Source organism: Macaca thibetana, chromosome 9 (genome assembly GCF_024542745.1).
Source record: "Macaca thibetana thibetana isolate TM-01 chromosome 9, ASM2454274v1, whole genome shotgun sequence".
Taxonomy (NCBI): domain Eukaryota; kingdom Metazoa; phylum Chordata; class Mammalia; order Primates; family Cercopithecidae; genus Macaca; species Macaca thibetana.
The window spans coordinates 95,724,860-95,746,269 of NC_065586.1; the positions used below are offsets into that span (position 1 = coordinate 95,724,860).

At 40.9% G+C, this 21,410-nt stretch overlaps 2 protein-coding genes across 4 annotated transcripts in view; one reads left to right on the plus strand and one right to left on the minus strand.

Moving 5' to 3' along the window:
* Nucleotides 1–2,677: 2,677 nt before the first annotated feature.
* ENTPD7 (ectonucleoside triphosphate diphosphohydrolase 7) overlaps nt 2,678–21,410 on the plus strand; it is a 56,384-nt gene continuing 37,651 nt past the window's right edge. The window contains exons 1-4 of one of the 3 annotated variants that reach the window (XM_050805709.1): nt 2,678–2,892; nt 3,167–3,269; nt 4,750–4,932; nt 20,993–21,198. In XM_050805709.1, coding sequence (XP_050661666.1) covers nt 3,262–3,269; nt 4,750–4,932; nt 20,993–21,198 — 397 coding nt within the window. In that variant the 5' untranslated portion in view covers nt 2,678–2,892; nt 3,167–3,261. The remainder of the gene's footprint in view (nt 2,893–3,166; nt 3,270–4,749; nt 4,933–20,992; nt 21,199–21,410) is intronic. The other 2 variants (XM_050805710.1, XM_050805711.1) reach the window with 2 other exon arrangements.
* Nucleotides 19,398–21,410, minus strand: part of LOC126963392 (cytochrome c oxidase assembly protein COX15 homolog) — a 62,238-nt gene continuing 60,225 nt past the window's right edge. Inside the window, exon 9 of the mRNA XM_050805714.1 lies at nt 19,398–19,442. Coding sequence (XP_050661671.1) covers nt 19,413–19,442 — 30 coding nt within the window. The 3' untranslated portion in view covers nt 19,398–19,412. The remainder of the gene's footprint in view (nt 19,443–21,410) is intronic.

Genomic DNA, 21,410 nt, shown 5'->3' on the forward strand with positions numbered 1-21,410 from the left:
CCTTTAAAGAGCAGTTAAAAACCTGTTTTGAAACATAGGTTTCTACAATTTGTTGCAACACGTTGAGTTACAGCAAATGAAATAGAGAAATAGTCTCAGTGCTTTTTAATTTGCCCTGCTGACTGGAAACCTCAGAACTTAGCCCTGTGAGCTGTTAACCAGATAAGCATTGCTGGTTTTGTAAGGAATTATGCTTGACAAATGCTTGAGGGCATATGGATTTATTGAAGGAAGTATTGTCCAAACCAGACTGACAAAATTTTACAAAGAAAATATAATGAAAAGATGTTGGGATTAAAATGTAGGTCTTTTCTGTTTTATGATGTAGTTATGAAATGTAAATTAGAGGATGTTTCAATGAACTTTTGAATTATAAGTTAATATAGTTCATAAACCATAGGAATTAAGTACTATTTTAAAAATAGGAATTATACTTCCACTCAAAAACACCTATTTTGTGGAACACTAAAGTTTGAAATATATATATATAGATAGATAGATAGATAGATAGATAGATAGATAGATAGATTAGACTTAGAACTCACAGAAGGCAAATTCAAGAAATTTTAAAAAATTACTCAAAAATATTATTTTAGTTCTTTCCATATCTATTTTGTTCTAGGAACTGAACTGGGTTCTGAAATAATAAAAATAACTAGTATCTGTAATAAATAAAAATATCTGTATAATGTGGTTAATCCCAACTTTATGCAACTATTCTATTCAATGTGGTTTCTAGGGGTCCAGATAAAATATAACACTTGAGGCAGAGTGGGGATTGAGGGACAGAGAGAAAAAAACTGAGAACTGAGAATTGAAGAAGAAAGGCAAATTAGGAAGTTCAATCAGGTTAGGAGTGTAGTGGAGCAAAAAAAAATTAGAGTCATAAGAACTGAATATAGAAACTGGACAATGGCTAGATCTTATACGATAATTAGAACTCTGACCCACAACCTCTACAGCAACCAGCCCAAAATAATCAGGACTTGGTCAATGACTCAGTTTCCCTGTTTTTTGCCTCCTCCTTTCTTCAACTCAGGATCCACTAAAGACAGCCAAATATGCCACCTACCCCAAACCAATCACATAAGATACACTGCTTTTGTTAGCCCACCTCCAGCTTTCCCATGCTAATACCCTCAAGTCAGAGCATACATGAAACCTTCCCTTTTTGTTCACTACTAATCTTTCCCGGCCAGGTGCAGCTGCTCATCCCTGTAATTCCAGCACTCTGGGAGGCTGAGACAGGAGGATTGCTTGAGCCCAGAGTTCAAGACCAGCCTGGACAACACAGTGAGACTCCATCTCTACAAAGAATTAAAAAACAAAAGCCAGGCACGGTGGCACATGCCTGTAGAGCCAGCTGCTCAGGAGGTTGAGGTAGGAGGATCACTTGCTCAGGAGGTCGAGGCTGCAGTGAACTATGATCACGCCACTGCACTCCAGCCTGGATGACAACGGAGTGAGACCCTGTAGGTAAGTAAGTAAGTAAGTAGTTTTCCTAATGTCCTGACAGGCTTTGAGTCTGCCAAATGCAAGTGATGGTGACTGACTCCCTTGTCATAGCAAGCTTTGAATAAATAAAGCATTTGGGTGGTCTTCTCCGACCCCCCCCCCACATTCATTTATTTGCTTATTAATTATACATTAGTTGTGTTTTATCTGCCAGACAGTGGCCAGTATTGGGAATATGTGGAAGCAGATAGTTCTTGCCTTCAAGGATATTCTGTCTAGTGGGACAGACAGACACATACATATAATTGTAATTCAATGTGCTAAGTGAAACAATAGGCATGTATAAAGAAGGTATAGTAGGTCAAGCAGGACTTTTAGGGGAAGGTGACCCTTAAGATGGGTGGTAAGGAATGAAGAGGAGGTGATTTGGCTAAGGGCCGGGACGGTTATTCAAAGCATGTGGAGGGGCAGAATGAGCAAAACAGGGCGGGTTGCTGGAGCGTGGTAAGGAAGGCAAGTAGCCGCAGAGGACGCGGTAGGGCGGATTGTGGGGCGCAATGGAAGTGCCACGTTGGAAAGAGCTTGGACTTTATGCCGTCCTCCTGGAAATGAGATAACGGCTGGTGTAAGCAAGAAAGAAACACACACACACACTCACGCTCGCGCGCGTCGTTTCCTTTGTGTTACTGTAAGGTCAAGGAGGGCGGCGACACAGAAACTCATGATGATTGACATTAGTAGACATTCAGTGAATTAATGAATAGACATAAGGTTTTGGTGTAAACAAATGAATGGACATAAGTACTTTGGTGTAAACGTCATTGTCTTCAATTTATGTTTTTCTCACGGGGCATCAGTTTGGGAGGTGATAGGGAAGGTTTAAGGTGGGAGAACTGCCATCCTGGTAGGGAGGGTTAGTGGGCACAAAACCAACAATAGGTTATGGGCAAGGGATACGCTTCCGTCGCGAACACCCCGAAACCCACCCACCGGAGGTACTCTGTCCCAGCAGCGGCCGTGGAGAAAGCAACCGGCCGAAAGTTCGCGGCCCTGGGAGGGCAGCGAGTGCAGGGCCGCCCAGCGCCACTCACCTGTGAGCTCACCGCGGGCCCTGCAGGCGGAGCCTCGGTACGACGCCTTTCCGATTGGGCGCGGCTCAAAGTCCCGGGGCGGGCATTAGAGGCCAACCGGTCTAGGGGATTGGCCACCCTGGCGGACGGACGTGCTGCTGACGGAGCTGGTTCGCCCCCGGTTCGGCTCCTGAAGAGCCGGCCCCTCTCTGTGGGTCTTCTGTCAGTCATTGGCTCCCTGCGGTTTCCTTGGGGACGTGGCGCCGCCGCCGGCCCGGGCCCTCCTTCCGGCTGGGCAAGGGGCCGCGGGGATCCGCTCGGGACTGAACCGAGCGGTGCCGAAGGAACCGGCGGGCCGCTTGATCCCGTGAGTGTGGGCGCGAGAGGGCTGTGGGACCCGGAGGGACGGGGAGAGGAAGCGGGACCCACACCCCGCCACCTGGGGACGACCGGTTCCTAGAGGACAGAGCTGGCCCACGAGAACGCCCCGCTTCCAGGATGCCTGGGTGGGGTCCCCTGGGCCTGAGGAACCAGAGCAGACGGAGTGGGAGCCTGGGGAGGAGGTGGGAGCCGTGGAATTCCCGTGGAGGTCTTGTCTCGTGGGCTCAGTCGGACAGAAGCCTGAAATCAAATCTTTCTAGGCTGCAGACGTAGGACATGCCTGGGACAAGGAGGCCACCTTCTCAGGGCAAAAGAAAAAGAAGGTGACAGGCGTTGAGACCACCGAAAGGAACCCATGGCTAGGTAAGGCTGTACACTTTCTCTCCGGCTGGGAGCACGGCAGAGGATGGCAGGCAGGTTGGGGGGCCCTGGGAGGCTGTCCCAAGTGAGGTTTGCCCTGGAGCTGCACTTGGACTTTGTATCCTGGTCAGTTGGATGCAGAGATGATCAAAGTTGTATTATTGCGAGGGCTGATAAATAATAGTTTCTAGCCCGTAGCCCGGGGTGGTGGAGTGAGTCGGCTTGCTCAGCTCTGTAAAGTACAAGGTTGTAACATTGGTTCAGATTTGCATCTGAGCAAGGCTAGGTGCTACTTGAGGAGGTTAAACAAAGAAGTTTTTTGTTTTTTGTTTGCAATGAACTTTAAAAGCAGACAGACCGAGGTCCTTTTGAGTCAATGTAGAAAGTGAACTTCACAGATGAATACACTTATCCATACATTATAATACCCTGAAGCTTTTAAAAAATATTAATGTGGATCTACATGCACCAATAAGGGACAGTTATCAAATAAAGTGGGGGAAAGATGTAGAACAGCAGGTATGGTGGACTACCATTTGTGTAAAACCGAGGGAATGGATATACACACACACATACACACACAGATATATTACTGTAAATATATTGGTGTATATTTATGCTTGTGTATCCGTAGAATATCCCTGGAAAAATACACAGCAACGGCCGGGTGCGGTAGCTCACGCCTGCAATCCCAGCACTTTGGGAGGCCGAGGCAGGTGGATCACCTGAGGTCAGGAGTTTGGGACCAGCCTGGCCAAGTAGAAACCCCTCCTCTACTAAAAATAACTAAAAATACGAAAATTAGCCGGGTGTGGTGGTGGGCACCTGTAATCCCAGCTACTGGGGAGGCTGAGGGAGGAGAATTGCTTAAACCCAGGAGGTGGAGGTTGCAGTGAGCCGAGATTGCACCACTACACTCCAGCCTGGGCAACAGTGCAAGACTCCATCTCAAAAAAAAAAAAAAAATTACACAGCAACTGGGTAGCAATGGTTGCCTCTGAGAGAGAGATTATGGGGTCAGGGCAAGAATCACTTTTCACTATACAATATATCCTTTTAAACTGTTTGATTTGTCTTTTGCTATGTGCATATATAATCTGATAAAACATTTTAAAAATCAGTTAAATAAATTTTCTGACCATCCTGTTTCTTGACAGCATTCTTGGTTGGGAATATTGTAGTTGCTGTGATTCTCCAATGTTATGAGGTTGCCCAGGAAGACTGGTGATCTTTTCACTAACATGAGATTAAGTCTTTGAATTGCACTCAAAAGTGCAGTTTGGAAAAAGGGCAGATAAGGCTTTTCTGATTTATATAGTAGAAGCACCATGAACTTCTAAAATTAGAGACGAAAAGAACATTTAGACTTCTGTTGGCATGGATTTTTGCCTTTATTAGGAGGGCTTTTATCCAATTTAAAAACGATTTTTAAGCACTCAATTGTAGAAATGTTTCAGACTTACTAATGTTTGTCTAATTTCAGGATCAGTTTTTCCTACCTCTGCCCAGCCTCCTGGTACTTCACTGTGCCCACAGTGAGTCCATTTCTCCGTCAGCGGGTAGCATTCCTGGGACTCTTCTTCATATCCTGTCTCCTTTTACTTATGTTAATCATAGACTTTCGACATTGGAGTGCTTCATTACCACGAGATAGGCAATATGAAAGGTGAGTCAGCTTTAGATTTTGGCACTGAAGTCATAAATATTTTCATGAGCCGTTTAACACATTACTAACTTTGACCCTTTTGGGTGATACTGTACTTTTATTAGTAAAATTGCATGCCATTTATTACATAAAGAATATCTTGAGCCCCATTTTGGCAATGTTCAGTTTGGTACAGGAATACTGATAGTGCATGAAAGGCATCTTTCTATTTTCTTGTTTTGGTGGGCTGAAACTTATTGTGTGTATAAATATTTAGGACTGTAATATACCTTTACGAATGGACCCCTTTATCATTATTAAATGATTCTCTTTATTCTTGATTATATACTTTGCTCTGAAATCTACTAGTCTGGTATTACTATAGCTACTCCAGCTTTCTTTTGATTAACATTAGCATGATAGATATTTCTTCTATAGTTTTAGTTTTAGCCTATTGGTATCTTTATATAAGTGGGCTTCTTGTAGTCGGTGTTTGGTTGAGTCTTGTTTCTTAATCCAATCTGACTATCTCTGCAGTTAATTGGGGTGTTCAGGCTATTTACATTTAATCTGATTATTTAGTATGTTTAGTTTTAATCTTGCTATTTGTTTTTCATTTGTCACATTTGTTCTTGTTCTTTTTCCTCTTTTTTTTTTTTTTTTTTTTGAGACGGAGTCTTGCTCTGTCGCCCGGGCTGGAGTGCAGTGGCCGGATCTCAGCTCACTGCAAGCTCCGCCTCCTGGGTTCATGCCATTCTCCTGCCTCAGCCTCCCGAGTAGCTGGGACTACAGGTGCCCGTCACCTCGCCCGGCTAGTTTTTTGTATTTTTTTAGTACAGACGGGGTTTCACTGTGTTAGCCAGGATGGTCTCGATCTCCTGACCTCGTGATCCGCCCGTCTCGGCCTCCCAAAGTGCTGGGATTACAGGCTTGAGCCACCGCGCCCGGCCTGTTCTTTTTCCTCTTTTTCCCTCTTCTTTTCAGTTGAGTACAGTTTTTATGGTTCCATTTTATCTCTCACGTTGGCTTATTATATATAACTTTTTCTTTTTTTTTAGTGGTTAAAGTTTATAATGTCATCTTTAATTATCACAATCTTCCTTCAAGTAATATTACTCCTCTTCACATCTAGAACAAGAACCTAACAACAGTATACTTTCATTCCTCCCTTCCTCTTGGTCTTTGTGCTATTGTCATATATTTTATTTCTACATGTTATAAGCTTCACAATATATTGTCATTATTTTTGTGTTAGATAGTCAATTATCTTTTGAAGAGATTTTTCAATATAAGAAAAAAAAAGGCTTATATATTTAACCATATTGTTGCCTGAAATGGTCATATAAGCAAAATGACCCTTGAATGCTGAAGGGACCAAGAAACAAAAGGAGGAGGCAGGCGAATTGTTCGTTGGTATTGATTGATTTATTGAGGGAACTTGCAGACAGAAGCATGGTCCTGGGTAGCTGCAAGACAGGTAGATCTCCATACTGTTACTCCCGAGACCCAGGGCTTATATAGTACAGGGAAATGGGATATGCACCCTGTGCAAGACAATTAAAGCCAGCCCTCCAGAGCAGGCAAGAATGCTGCATGTGCCATATCCTGTCATTTGTGTGCCAACGCCAAGGTTGACATGTTCTTACACTAGTAAATAAAGCAGGAATCAAGAGGCATTTACAGGACTGGGGCTAGTCAGAAGTTAACATGGCAGATTAGCATCCAAGATGGAGTCACTTTTGTCTATATTTACCATTTCTGGGCTGCTTCCTTCCTTTGTGTAGATCCATGTTTCCATCTGGACCCATATTTTCATATTTGCTTTTACCTCAAGAACATTCTCTAGCATTTCTAGTACAGCAAGTATGTGGGTGATAAATTCTTTCAACTTTTATATGACTGAAAAAGTCCTTATTTTGTTTTCCTTTTGAAAGAAATGTTCATTGGGTATAGAACTCTAGATTGATCATTTTTTTCCTTTCATTACTTTAAAGATGATGCTTCACTGTCTTTTGGCTTGCATTCTTTCTGAGATGTCTGCTGTCCTTTTAATCTTTGTTCTCTCTGTATAGAATGTGTCTTTTTTCTCTGAATACTTTTAGAATTTTCTGTTTATCACTGGTTTTAAGCAATTTGATTGTGATGTGCTTTGATGTTGTTTTTTACATGATTTTATTTATTTATTTTTTGTTTTTGAGACTGTCTCGCTCATCTCCCAGGTTGGAGTGCAATAGTGAAATCATAGCCCACTGCAGCCTCAATCTCCTGGGCTCAAGCTATCTTCCTGCCTCAGCCTCCCGAGTAGATGGGACTACAGGCATATGCCATCAGACCTGGCTAATTTTTTTTTATTTTTAGTAGAGGTGAGGTCTTGCAGTGTTGCTCAGGCTGGTCTCAAACTGCTGACCTCAACCTATCCTCCCACCTCGGCCTCCAAAGTGCTGGGATTACAGGCATGGGCCACCGTGCCCTGCTTACATGATTCTTGTGCTTGTGATTTGTTGATTCTTAGATCTATGGATTTGTAGTTTTAATCAAATTTGGAAACATTTTGTCCATTACTTCTTCAGATTTTTTTTTGTTTTCTCCTGCTTTTCCTCTGGGGACTCCAGTTACATGTATATTGAGCCATGTGATGTTTTCCCACAGCATACTGATGTTCATTATTTTTTTTCCAGTCTTTTTTCTCTCTGTGTTTCATTCGGATTTTTTTTGCTGCTTTCAAATTTGTTAGTATTTTTTTTCTGTAGTGTTTAATCTACTGTTTCATCCAGTGAAAGTCTGACATCTTTTTTCACGGATAGTACATCTGAATTATTGGATATACTTTTAGCTATACCAGTTGCACAGAAGGTCTATATTTCTTTATAGCAGTGATTTATTTTGCTATTTTTTTGAGATTAGTTTTTGATGAAGCTACAAAGTTAAATAATGGCATGTTATGTTCATCATCTTCAACATGATTTTCTTATTAAAACATTTTTTTTCTTTAGAGACAGTCTTACTCTGTCACCCAGGCTGGAGTACAGTGGTGCGATCATAGCTCACTATAACCTTCAACTCCTGGGTTCAAGCAATCCTCCTGCCTTGGCATCTCAAAATGCTGGGATTACACATGTGAGCCACTGTGCCTGGCCTCATTTAAAAAATATTTATGTTTTCTTTTTCTTTTTTTTTTTTTTTTTGAGACAGTCTCACTCTGTTGCCCAGGCTGGAGTGCATTGGTGCTATCTCGGCTTACTGCATCCTGTCTTCCGGGTTCAAGTGATTCTCCTGCCTCAGCCTCCTGAGTAGCTGGGACTACAGGCACATGCCACCATGCCTGGCTAATTTTTTGTATTTTTAATAGAGATGGGGTTTTACCGTGTTAGCCAGGATAGTCTCGATCTCCTGACCTTGTGATCTGCCCACCTCAGCCTCCCAAAGTGCTGGGATTACAGGTATGAGCCACCATGCCCGGCCTAAATTTTCTTTTTATTGCTTCTCAGATATGTATTAGTTAAGAGGCTTTGGGCTGCAAATAACAGCCCACGTTGACTTAAACAGTAAGAATGCTCACATACCTGGAAGTCCAGGGGTAGAAGGACTACAAGTTCAACACTGGCTAACAGGATGGGAGGCTGTGTCTCTCCTGTCTATTGTCCACAGTGTCAGTTTACTTAATGGTTGAAAAACAGCAGACTGCCAGGCATGGCGGCTCATGCCTGTAATCGCAGCACTTTGGGAGGTGGAGGCAGGTGGATTGCATAAGCTCAAGAGTTCGAGACCAGCCTGTGCAACATGGCAAAACCCTGTCTCTACAAAAAAAATACGAAACTTAGCCAGGCATGGTAGCATGCACCTGTAGTCCTTGCTTCCCAGGAGGCTGAGGAGGGAGGATCACTGGAGCCTGGGGAGGTACAGAATGCAGTGAGCTAGGATCACACCATTGTACACCAGCCTGGGTGACAAAGTGAGACCCTGTCTCAAAAAAATAATAATAATAAGAAGAAGAAGAAGAAGAAGAAAAACAGCAGACAGTAACAACCAGGGCAACATATATACTCACTCATGTCGCATAGGAGACAGAAAGGCTTTCCATGACTCTTCTAAGAATGGAGAAGAGCTTTGCCAGAAACCTCTAATGACCATTTCCTGGAATCTTTTTTGGTCAGAATTGGGACACATGCCTACTCTCCTTTTTATTTCTGGATTCTGTCCCCAGATTTTCTCATTTCCCATTCACTTTGGTCATTAATTCATTCATTCATTCAACAAAAATTTCAGCAGCCACTATGTGCAGACGATAATAGGCATCAGACACCAGATACAGAGACTTTGGCACATTTTCTCAAGAAGCCTATGTTTTCAGCCTTGCCTTCTTCTAGCAGCCCTATTCATTTGTATTTTTGGCTTTCTTTTCTTTTTTTTTTTTTTTTTTTAAATGTTACTGAAATAGAGATGGAGGTCTCACTATGTTGCCCAGGCTGGTCTTGAACACCTGGGCTCAAGTGATCCTCCTGCTTTGGCCTCCCAGAGTGTTGGGATTGCAGGCATGAGCTACCATGCCAGCCTCGACTTCCTCCTTTGAGAAGAGGAAACACTGTTTGGATGATTATAGTAATCAACCTGCCCTTAAGAAATGTACTAAATTTGGAGACCTAAATCCATAATTTGAGTTTGTTTAATGCTTATGGAATTTTCTTGACAGACCTGCACATAATTTCTCACTTGAAGACAACATGGTCTAATTATGGAATTCCATGTAGGTTAGTTAATATGGCTAAAGACAATTAGGGAGTGAATGGTGAGCTGTATGGCTGGAGAGCTAGATCAAACTGAGTCTGTTAAGTTATTTTAGAAAGTTTAGACATTACCCTCAGGGCAGAAGGAAGGCTTTGAAAGGTTTTGAAGAGTGAAAAGATTGGAACTGCTTTTTAATTTTTTTTTTTTTTTTGAAACAGAGTCTCACTTTGTCACCCAGGCTGGAGTGCAGTGGCGCTATCTCGGCTCACTACAACCTCCGCCTCTCAGGTTCAAGCAATTCTCCTGCCTCAGCCTCCCAAGTAGCTGGGATTACAGTCATGTAGCACTATGCCTAGCTAGTTTTTGTATTTTTAGTAGAGATGGGGTTTCACCATGTTGGCCAGGCTGGTCTCGAATCGCTGGCCTCAAGTGGTCCACCTGCCTCGGCCTCCCAAAGTGCTAGGGTTACAGGCATGAGCCATCGTACCCAGCTGGAACTGCTTCTTAAAGAAAGCTCACTTTGGTGGGATTGTGGAAAATGAATTGGAGAGGAATAAGAAAGAAAGCAGGGAGAGTAATTGGACTAGAGATGCTCCTTGACTTATGATGGGTTATGTAAATTGAAATATCATAAGTTGAAAATGCATTTAATACACCTGTCCTAACAAATGTCATAGTTTAGCCTAGCCTACTTTAAAGGTGCTCAGAACATTTACATTACCCTGCTGTTGTGCAAAACCACCTAACAGAAGGTCTATTTTATAATAAAGTGTTGAATGTCTCATGTAATTTATTGAATACTGTACTAAAAGTGAAAAACAGAATGGTTGTGTGGATACTCATGGTATACTTTCTACTGAATGTGCATCACTTTTGCACCATCATAAAGTTGAAAAATCGTAAGTCGAACCATTGTAAGTCCAGGACTGTACCTCAATAGAGAGATGATTGTGGTCTGAACTTGGGTGGCGTCTGAACTTGGGTGGCAGCAAGAGGATGGAGAGAGGTAAAAGCATTTAAATGTATGTGGGAGGCAGAGTGATCTGATAATTCTTGTCTATCACTGTATCCCAGGTGGTCAGCGCCAATAAATACTTGGTGGGTTGAAATAATTGAAACAAGTAGACTTGTATTTTTTTTCCTTATTGTGAACACATATCCATATTGCTTCTGGAAAGAGAAAGTAGGAGGTTTGCATCAGAACTAGAATTTATTTGATACAAAAAAAGTAAATTTAGAGAGATGGGGTGTCAGTAAGGATAGAATCCAAAACTGTATTTTTTTTTAAATAAACTTTTTTTGAGCCATTTTAGTTTTACAGCTCATTTGAGCTGCAGGTGCAGAGATTTACCACATATTCCCTGACCCTACACATGCACAGCAGGGCTGTTTTTGAGAATAATACTTGTGTTAGATGTGTGGTTTTTTTTTTTTTTTTTTTGAGACGGAGTTTCGCTGTCGCCCAGGCTGGAGTGCAGTGGCCTGATCTCGGCTCACTGCAAGCTCCGCCTCCCGGGTTCACGCCATTTTCCTGTCTCAGCCTCCCGAGTAGCTGGGACTACAGGCGCCCGCCACCACGCCCAGCTAATTTTTTGTATTTTTAGTAGAGATGGGGTTTCACCGTGTTAGCCAGGATGGTCTTGATTTCCTGACCTCATGATCCATCCGCCTCGGCCTCCCAAAGTGCTGGGATTACAGGTGTGAGCCACTGCGCCCGGCGGAGATGTGTGTTTTAATCAACTGTTTTTCTGGCACGTGCCACATATGACATGCTCCAATATTTTCTTCAGACTTAATACATATCTTATATCCATTTATTCATTTATCTGTTTACTTATTCAACAGTTACTGTCTACACTGTGGTATCAAATAGGGTAGTCACTACCCACAAATGGTTAATTAAATTTAAATTAACATGAAATGAAACAAAATTCAGTTCCTCACTTGGACTGGGCACGTTTCAAATGCTCAGTGGCCACATGTGGATATATGGGATGGTGCAGATAGAGAACATTTTCATCATTTCACAGAGTTCTGTTGACAGTGCTAAGTGTGCCACGTTTTAATCTCTGCTGTGGATGCTGGGTAATTGTTAAAATTTATTAATTTTTCAGACAGTCACGTGTTATATAATGATCGAGATATGTTCTAATACATGCGTCATTAGGTGATTTTATCATTGTGTAAACATCATAGAATACTTACACAAACCTAGAGGTACAGCCTACTACACACCTAGGCTGTGTGGTGTATATGCTCCTAGCCTACAAACCTGTACACGTTACTGCACTGAATACTATAGGCAACTGTAACACAATGGTAAGTATTTGTGTATCTAAATATATATAAACATAGAAAAGGTACAGTAAAAATATGGTATAAAAGATAAATTGGGTCTGGTATGGTGGTTCAAGCCTGCAGTCCCAGTACTTTGGGAGGCCGAAGTGGGCAGATCTCCTGAGCCCAGGAGTTCCAGACCAGCCTAGGTGACATAGTAAAACCTCATCTCTACAGAAAATTTAGAAATTAGCTGGGTGTGGTGGTGCATGCCTGTAGCCCCACCTACTTGGGTGGCGGAGGCGGGAGGATCACTTGAGCCCAGGAGGCCAAGGCTTCAGTGAGCCATGATTGCTCTGCTGCACTCCATCCTGGGCAACAGAGCAAGACCCTGTCTCAAAAAATAATAATAAAATAAATTGTACACCTGTATAGGGCACTTACCATGAATGGAGCTCACAGAACTGGAAGTTTCTCAGAGTGAGTGAGTGGTGAGTGTGAAGGCCTGGGACATTACTGTGGACTTTATAAACACTGTACATTTAGGCTACACTAAATTTATTTAAAAGTTATTTAAATTTTTTTTTCTTCAATAATAAATTAACCTTAACTTGCTGTAACTTTTCCATTTTCTAAACTTTGAAATTTTCAAAAACTTTTTGACTGTTTTGGACTAACACAACTTAAAACACAAAAATACTGTAAAGCTGTAGGGAAATATTTTCCTTATAATATTCTTATTCTATAAGCTTTTTTCTATTTTTAAAAAATTTTTAAACTTTTTTGTTAGAAATGAAAACAGAAACACACACATTAGCCTAAGCCTGCACAGGGTCAGGATCATCAAGACATCATTAATAGGAATTTTTTCAGTTCCATTATAATCTTATGGGACCACTGTTGTACATGTGGTTTGCTGTTATCTGAAACGTCATTATGCAGTGCATGACTATGTAAGAGGAACTTCTAGCATGTATACATAGTGTACAAGACACTATGGTAAACTGTTCTTAAATGTTCTGTTTAATACCTTTCCTTTTTCACATTCATGTTTAATGTTGTTCACTTTTTGGTAGCCTCACTGTTATCTTCATTAGTGGGTAAAATTTTGTCTGGGTGAACTATTGTCTGAAGAATGTCTTTTGTAGCTATTGAAAGGTGGTGCCTTCATGTTCCTTTACCATCTGGAAATAACTGAATGAGAGGTTCTGTGTCAGCAATTGGCTTGGTACTGGCCTTCCATAGGTGTTTCAATTCTGTTTAATTAAAGCAAGTCAAAGAGAGGGATTACTTTTGGTTAGAATGCTCTTTAGCATATACAGATGAAATGATTGGGTTCTTATGTGTAATAGAACAGTTCAGAGATTTTTTTATGGTGAAATTGAAAGCATTTATTCACGTTTATTTTATTATTTATAGAGTGACTCAAGCTATCCTCCTGCCCCAGCCTTCCTAGTATCTGAGATTACAGGTGCATGCCACCGTGCCTGGCTAAATTTTTTTTATTTTTTTTATTTTTAGAGACAGGGGTCTCACTATGTTGCCCAGGTTGGCCTTGAACGCCTGACCTCAAGCAGTCCTTCCACCTCGACCTCCCAAAGTGCTGGGATTACAGGCATGAGCCACTGTGTCTGTCCCACATTTATTCAGTTACTTGATTTTTTTTTTTTTTTTGGAAACAGGGTCTCACTTTGTCACCCAAGCTGGAGTGCAGTGGTGTGATCATAGCTCACTGCAGCCTCAACCTCCCAGGCTTAAGCAAAATCCTCTCACCTCAGTCCCCCTAGAAGCTGAGACCAAAGGCAAACACCACCACACCCGACTAATTTTTATATTCTTTGTAGAGATGGGGTTTCGCCATGTTGCTCAGGCTGGTCTCGAACTCCTGAGCTCAAGCAAGCCACCCACCTTGGCCTCCCAAAGTGCTGGCTTACAGGTGTGAGCCACCACACCCAGCCCATTTATTTGATCTTAATGGTGTTTGTAGTGTTTTGAGCAGGACTTTAAATTATAGATGTTCCTGACTGCTCTGATTAATCCTGTTAGGAGGTAAGTTAGTAATCTTACAATATACTTTTCTGGGTATGTATTACTATCATCAGTCATGCACAGCTACTTTAACTGTAATATAATTACATTTGGTTCTGAACTTTGAACAGAGTTGAAGAGTATGATGACATTCAGCAAAGAATTAGTAGCCCCATACTCATGGGGGCTACTTCAATTGACTTTTGGCCCATCACTGAGCTCTGTTTGAACTCTAAAGTGGTATAATTAGTTTTGATTTTGTAAGCTGGGTAATGGTTTGCTCAGTTACAGCTCTAATGATGTTAATGCTTTCAGGATAATGACAGTGAAAAGCCATTGTCTTCCAATTCCACCTTAGGTGATATATTTGTGGGTAACTTTCTTTTCATTGACTCAGCAGTGACTAGAAGGAAATCATATTTCTTAAACAGAGAGTGTGTGTGTGTGGGTATGGTATTGGGGTGAGTATGTGTGATGGTGAATCAGACCTCTTTGGGGAAGGTGGATGTGAGGGATGCGAAGGTTTTTGAGACTTTTCTCTTGGGCTTTTGGTCCTCTTTAGAGATTGGCTAGTGTGGCATCACTAAAACAGGAGGGTTCAGCAATGTAAGTAATTGACCGTGATGGCTAAGGCCATGACTACAAATTACATATGACAAAAAAAAAAACTATATATGAAAAAATGCAAGAAAGGTCTGGTGATCCATTCATGTTAGGAGCCTAAATAGAGGAAGGCTTCTAGTTGGTCAAAAGGGTAAGAAGCCTGATTAGGTCATAAGAGGTCAGAGTTCCAGAAAAAGGTAATGTGGTTACTGCCCAGAGGGGAAACTGTTCTTTAGTTACTCATTTGTATGCACAATGAGAAAAATGGAGACTTTCCACTGCATAAATGCCATTTAGGCCTATCTTCCTCTCTAGTGATCTAAGGTCAGCTGACATTTTAGCCGAAGCACACATAGAGACTTTGAAAGGAAGAGAAAGAAAAGTTGAGTTGCACCAAAACTGGAGCTGTAAAGTTGCTTATTTTGGCAGGAATCAGAGAGGATAACGATACTTTGTTTGGAAAGCAATTAAAACTTTCCAAGAAAGAGACCAGTTGATTTTGAGTAGAGCTGTACAAAGACATGGAGGAGTTAACAGACCAACAGCTCCATTTTGTGAGCTCTAGGACCAAACCAATCAATACTATTTGATACATGGTTTGGGCAGAGAAACGTGAGAAACACTGTGACACTCTCAAGGTACTATAGATAAGGTACCTATTCTTGAGAAATTTATGGTCTAAACAGGTACAGCAAGCAAATATGAAAGAAATCTTAGGGGCTCATACTGAAATACAAACAGGGAATATTGATGTCCACATTTTAGAACAGAAGGAAGAGGCCTTTTCAAATCATTGTGGAAATTACCAGTCAGCATTGTTGAGTAGTGGCTTTTTAAGAACTGAGAAGTCATGTCCAAGGAGACAGGAGAGGGGAAGGAGTAGGTAGAGAAGCAGATGGATGTTAAAGAGAAAAGGAAGGTTGTATTAGAGCAGTGGTTCTCAGAGTGTTTAGTGGCCCTTGGAGGGTCTCTGAGACACTTTTGGGAGTCTGTGAGGGTGAAACTATTTTTATAATAATACTAAAATGTTATTTTGCCTTTTAAAACTATGGTTCAAACGTATAAAATTTACGATTTTTAAGTGTACAGTCAGTAGTATTAAGCATATTTACATTGTTGTGAAACAGATCTCCAGAATTTTTTCATCTTGTGGATCGTAACTCTGTACCCATTAATGAATTCTCCTTTTCTCTCTCTTTCCAGCCAGCTGCTGGTAACTACCATTAAATTTTCTGTTTCTACTTTAGATACCTCATATAGGTGGAATCATACAGTACTTGTCTTTTTGTGCCTGCCTTATTTACTTAGCATAATATCCTGAAGATTCATCTGTGTTGTAACATGTGACAGGATCTCCTCCTTTTTAAGGCGGAATAATATTTCATTTTATGCATATACCACATTTTGTGGATCCATTTATCTATTGATGGACATTTGGGTCGCTTCCATCTCTTGACTGTAGTCATGTCTTTTGCCTTTTTCACTGAGTTGATTGATACTTGCTTTGATGGTGCAAAAGCAATGGCAGGTAAAACTGCTAATAATGCCTTAGCTCAAATCAAGATAGAGGCACCACATTGTACTAGTAGTTACTGTATTCTATATTGCCACACAATTGCATTGGAAGAAAAGATTCAGTTCCACTTATGAATATCTTTTCAATATTCTATGTGATGAAAGGGGAAATAGGTATTAAGCACTTCTGCTATATACTGAAGTTGTCTAGAGTAAAAGCACTGGGGCAGTTTTTTGAATTATGAGGTAAACCCAGCTGCTTTTATCATGGGACACTATTTTTAGTTAAAAGAATGACTGCCAGAAAAACTATGGTTTCAGAGTCAATGTAAATATGCTTAATACTACTGACTATACACTTAAAAATGGTAAATTTTATATGTTTGAACCATAGTTTTAAAAGGCAAAATAACATTTTAGTATTATTATAAAAATAGTTTCACCCTCACAGACTCCCAAAATACTTGCGTATTTTATAGACATATCCTTGAAAATGAATGAAATAAATCTGTCACTTCATGAAAAACAGTTTTTGGTATTTATTGCCAATGTTAAAATTTGAACTTCCAAGTGAAAATTAGTATTTTGGAAAACTATATCTGCCACTGTGAATTGGATGGCTTCCCAATACTTAAAAGACGTTTTGAGTAAGATTGGTAGTGATATTAATGAATGTGTTTTTTTTTAACGATTGTAGAATGAAATGTATCAATGTTAGGAAGATTTGCATAACTCAGTGAACCAATATTTTCCAATAGATGATGTTTTGAAATCATGCTTGGATAATAGCCATTCAAAGTGCATGGTAAACCTGTGTTTTTTAATGGATAACCATTCAAAGTGCATGGTAAACCTGTGTTTTTTAATGGATTTTAATGTAACAGAGTATGAAAAATTTTTAGATTCCAATTGCAACTCATCTTTTCTTGGGGGGCAGGGAGGGGTTTAGATTCCAATTGCAACTAATCTTTTTTTTTTTTTTTTTTTTTTGAGACAAAGTCTTGCTCTGTCGCCCAGGCTGGAGTGCAGTGGTACGATCTTGGCTTACTGCAAGCTCTGCCTCCCAGGTTCATGCCATTCTTCTGCCTCAGCCTCCTGAGTAGCTGGGACTACAGGCGCCCGCCACTATGCCCGGCTAGTTTTTTGTATTTTTGTGGAGACGGGGTTTACCATGTTAGCCAGGATGGTCTCGATCTGCTGACCTCATGATCCACCCGCCTCGGCCTCCCAAAGTGCTGGGATTACAGGCATGAGCCACTGTGCCCAACCGCAACTAATCGTTAAGAAACGCTACTTGTTGAGTTTTAGTATAGTATCAAAGAATATTCAGAATGATCTGAAAGGGCTGTTTAATACTCCTCATGTTTCCAACAGTGTGTCTGTGTGAGGCTGGATTTTCACACAAATGCTTCAATTTGTGTGAAAATTGAAAATATTCAATTTTCAATATTGTTTTGATTTATTGTAACAGATTGAATACGGAAGTAAATGCGAGAATCTAGGGTCTTCTGTTAGTTTGGCTACTAAAGATACTTGCAAAATTATAAAACAATGCCACTCTTCTATTTTTTTGTTTTAGAAGATATGCTTATTTTTATAAAAATATATTTATATGTAATGAATTTATTTTATTTAAATGAAATAAGTACTTAACATTTTTATGTTTTATTTTCTAATATAGTAAATATAGATAGATATAACCTATATCTACAAAAGCTCTTTGGGGTTCAATAAGCTTTAAGATTACAAAGGAGTCCTAAGGCCCCCAAATTTGAGAACCAGTGCACTAGAGAAAAGTTATTCATTATTCAGAAGGGGATGGGATCCAGAATCTTGAAAGAGACAAGCAGAGTGGGTGGTTTTCAAAGAAGGGAAGCAGGAAGATTCTGTGAAGCATGTGAAATAGAAAGATTGCTGTAATTGGAAATGAAAAGTCACTTTGGAATGGGGGTGGATTATCTTGCCTGTTTCTTTTTTATCTTTGGCCTCTTGTGAGGTCAGTATTTGCAAGAGTTCTGTGACTTGAACCCAGACTTCTGCGCAGCTCTCGTGTGATAGAAGTGAGCTGTTGCTAGTTGATTGGTGGATTCTAGCCCAGTTCAGCCCAGTGATTTGATTAGAATGGGAAGATATGTGGTGAAATGGAATCTTTAGGATTAGAAACTTTCTGTTTTGTAACAGATTTTTACCATCTGCTTCATTTCCCTCAACTCACTACTATTTCAGATCCAGAAAAAAAGTTCTACCTACCCCTACTCTCAGTAATAATTAACAACATTATATTGAAGCTTAGTTACCTGCTCTTCTCTTTTTAAAAAAAAAAATGCATTTTGCATTGTACTATAGGAAAGGTACTCTACTTTTTTATTTCAGAATTATTTCTACATGCTCTTCTTTTTATCAAGTTTGCTTTTCTGCCCAAATAAGGAACTGTGTGGTTTGTCTAACAATGTGAAATCACCAATAAACACTGGCTAGATTGGTTTCAGGAGCATGATGCGTGGTTTATTATTCTGATTGGGGGTGGGTTTACTGTGAAGCTAATGATCCCTATACCTTAAAGCCCTTCACTTACATGGGCTTTTTTTGTATTTGTAATGCTGAATCTTGTTTTTAAAAGGCTTTCCAAATTTTGTTAGCTTCAGACATCACAAAAACTGGTTCTGAGGGGTTCTGTGTAAGAGCCTTGGAGGTCTAGGAGTTGGCTTTGAAGACAATGTTGGATGAGCAGGGCAGATAACTTTTTTTTTTTTTTTTGAGACAGAGTCTCGCTCTGTCACCCAGGCGAGAGTGCAGTGGCGCAATCTCAGCTCACCGAAACCTCTGCCTCCCGGGTTCAAGCAATTCTCCTGCCTCAGCCTCCTGAGTAGCTGGTATTACAGGCTCCTGCCACCATGCCTGGCTAATTTTTATATTTTTTGTAGACATGGGGTTTCACCATGTTGGCCAGGCTGGTCTTGAACTTCTGACCTCAGGAGATCCACCCACCTCAGCCTCCCAAAGTGCTGGGATAACAGGTATGAGCCACCATGCCTGGCCAAGTGATCAGAATTATTTTAATCAACTCTTAGTCTTCTTTATTTTCTGAACTTTTAAGCCTTTTTCCTCAGAGTCATCTACTATTTGCTTTCCCAATGATTATTCTGTTAACAACAGCGGCAACACAGTTCTGCTATGTGTATGATCTCTGTGAGGGTAGATACCCTTCACTCTCCTTGTTTTACAGATGAGAAAACAGTCTGAGAGGAGTTTATTAACTTGCTTAAGGTCACACAGCATAGAAAGCAATAGAGCTGAGATTCAGACCTTGATGTGTTTCATGGAACACCTTTACTTGTTTCATCTTCCTTATGTCAGCCAGCCAGATATCTTGGAATGAGAATCTGAAAAAATTCCAACACAAAATACTAATGTCCTAGGGGCCAAGAAGAATTTTCTTTTTTAAGTGTAATTTATTTTTTAAACTTGGTGGTATGTACACAGGCATTTGTTTTATTGTTATTCTTTATACCCTATACATATTTTATGATCAGTCTTTTTATATTTATAAAATATTTAGGCCAGGCGCAGTGGCTCACGTCTGTATTCCCAGCACTTTGGGAGGCTGAGGTGGGCGGATTATGAGGTCAGGAAATCAAGACCATCCTGGCTAACACACTGAAACCCCGTCTCTACTAAAAATACAAAAAATTAGCTCGGGTGTGGTGGCGGGCGCCTGTAGTCCCAGATACTTGGGAGGCTGAGGCAGGAGAATGGCATGAACCCGGGAGGCAGAGCTTGCAGTGAGCTGAGATCGCGCCACTGCACTCCAGCCTGGAAGACAGAGCAAGACTCCATCTCAAAAAAAAAAAAAAAATATATATATATATATATATATATGATTGTAGAAAAGAATAATTATTGTTTTTATGAATTACATTTTTAGTTAATGAAATTCTAGCAATATAAATACAAAACAAAAAGCAAAAAAGCAAAACCAAAAAGCCCAATCAAAAATATCACCACCCAGGCCAGGCGCAGTGGCTCATGCCTGTAATCCCAGCACTTTGGGAGGCTGAGGCAGGAGAATCGGTTGAATTTGGGAGGCAGAGGTTGCAGTGAACTGAGATCGTGCCAGTGTGCTCCAGCCTGGGTGGCAGAATAAGACTCTGTCTCAAAAAACCAAAAAACCAAAACAAAACAAAACAAAATCACCTCCCAGAAACACATTACATGAGAAATCGTTCCACAATATTCTGGATGCATCTCTACAGAAAGATAGAAAAGAAGTGATTAAGATTGTCTCAGTTATCTAGTGTGTGTAAGCTACCCCACAACTTAATGGCATATAACAAAAAAAAAGTTATTTATTCAGGCCTACAAGCTCTAATGCTTGAAAAAAGATTGCTGGGAGGCCGAGACGGGCGGATCAGGAGGTCAGGAGATCGAGACCATCCTGGCTAACACGGTGAAACCCCGTCTCTACTAAAAAATACAAAAAACTAGCCGGGCGAGGTGGCGGGCGCCTGTAGTCCCAGCTACTCGGGAGGCTGAGGCAGGAGAATGGCGGGAACCCGGGAGGTGGAGCTTGCAGTGAGCTGAGATCCGGCCACAGCACTCCAGCCTGGGCGACAGAGCGAGACTCTGTCTCAAAAAAAAAAAAAAAAAGAAAAGAAAAAAGATTGCTACCTCAGCCAGTTTCAGAGCTGCCCCCACACATGGGGACATCTTTTAGTCATCTAATTTCAGTGGCCTCTAGGCAAGCGAACCAGCTATTGTCTCAGGCACATCAGTAAATCTGTCAATATTGCTTCACTCATTGGTTAGGACTGGTAGTCCCATGCGCTTGGCACATGTAGGCACTTAATGAAGATTCATGAACAAATGAAGTAAGTGAGGGTGCCTTTCATGGACCTGACTGCTTAGCACTGATTTCTCTTTTTGCCTGACTTAGGTATTTGGCTCGAGTAGGGGACCTTGAAGCTACTGACACTGAAGACCCAAATCTGAATTATGGACTTGTTGTTGACTGTGGCAGCAGTGGTTCCCGGATTTTTGTTTATTTCTGGCCAAGACATAATGGGAACCCCCATGACTTGCTGGACATCAAACAGATGAGAGACCGCAACAGCCAACCAGTGGTTAAAAAAATCAAGCCAGGTACTCATCACATCAGAATATATTTTGTCAATCTCTTCTAAGGCATGAAAGAGGAGAGAAAAGAAGGAGAAAGCAAGCTACCCTTTTCTTCTTGAGAGTCTGGGTAATGAGAGGGATGTCTCATTCATTGTCACCCCCTACCTCTCAAATAAATAAATGTTTAGGACCTTAAGGAGAACCTTATAGGGCATCAGTTTCCTGAGTCTTATGTG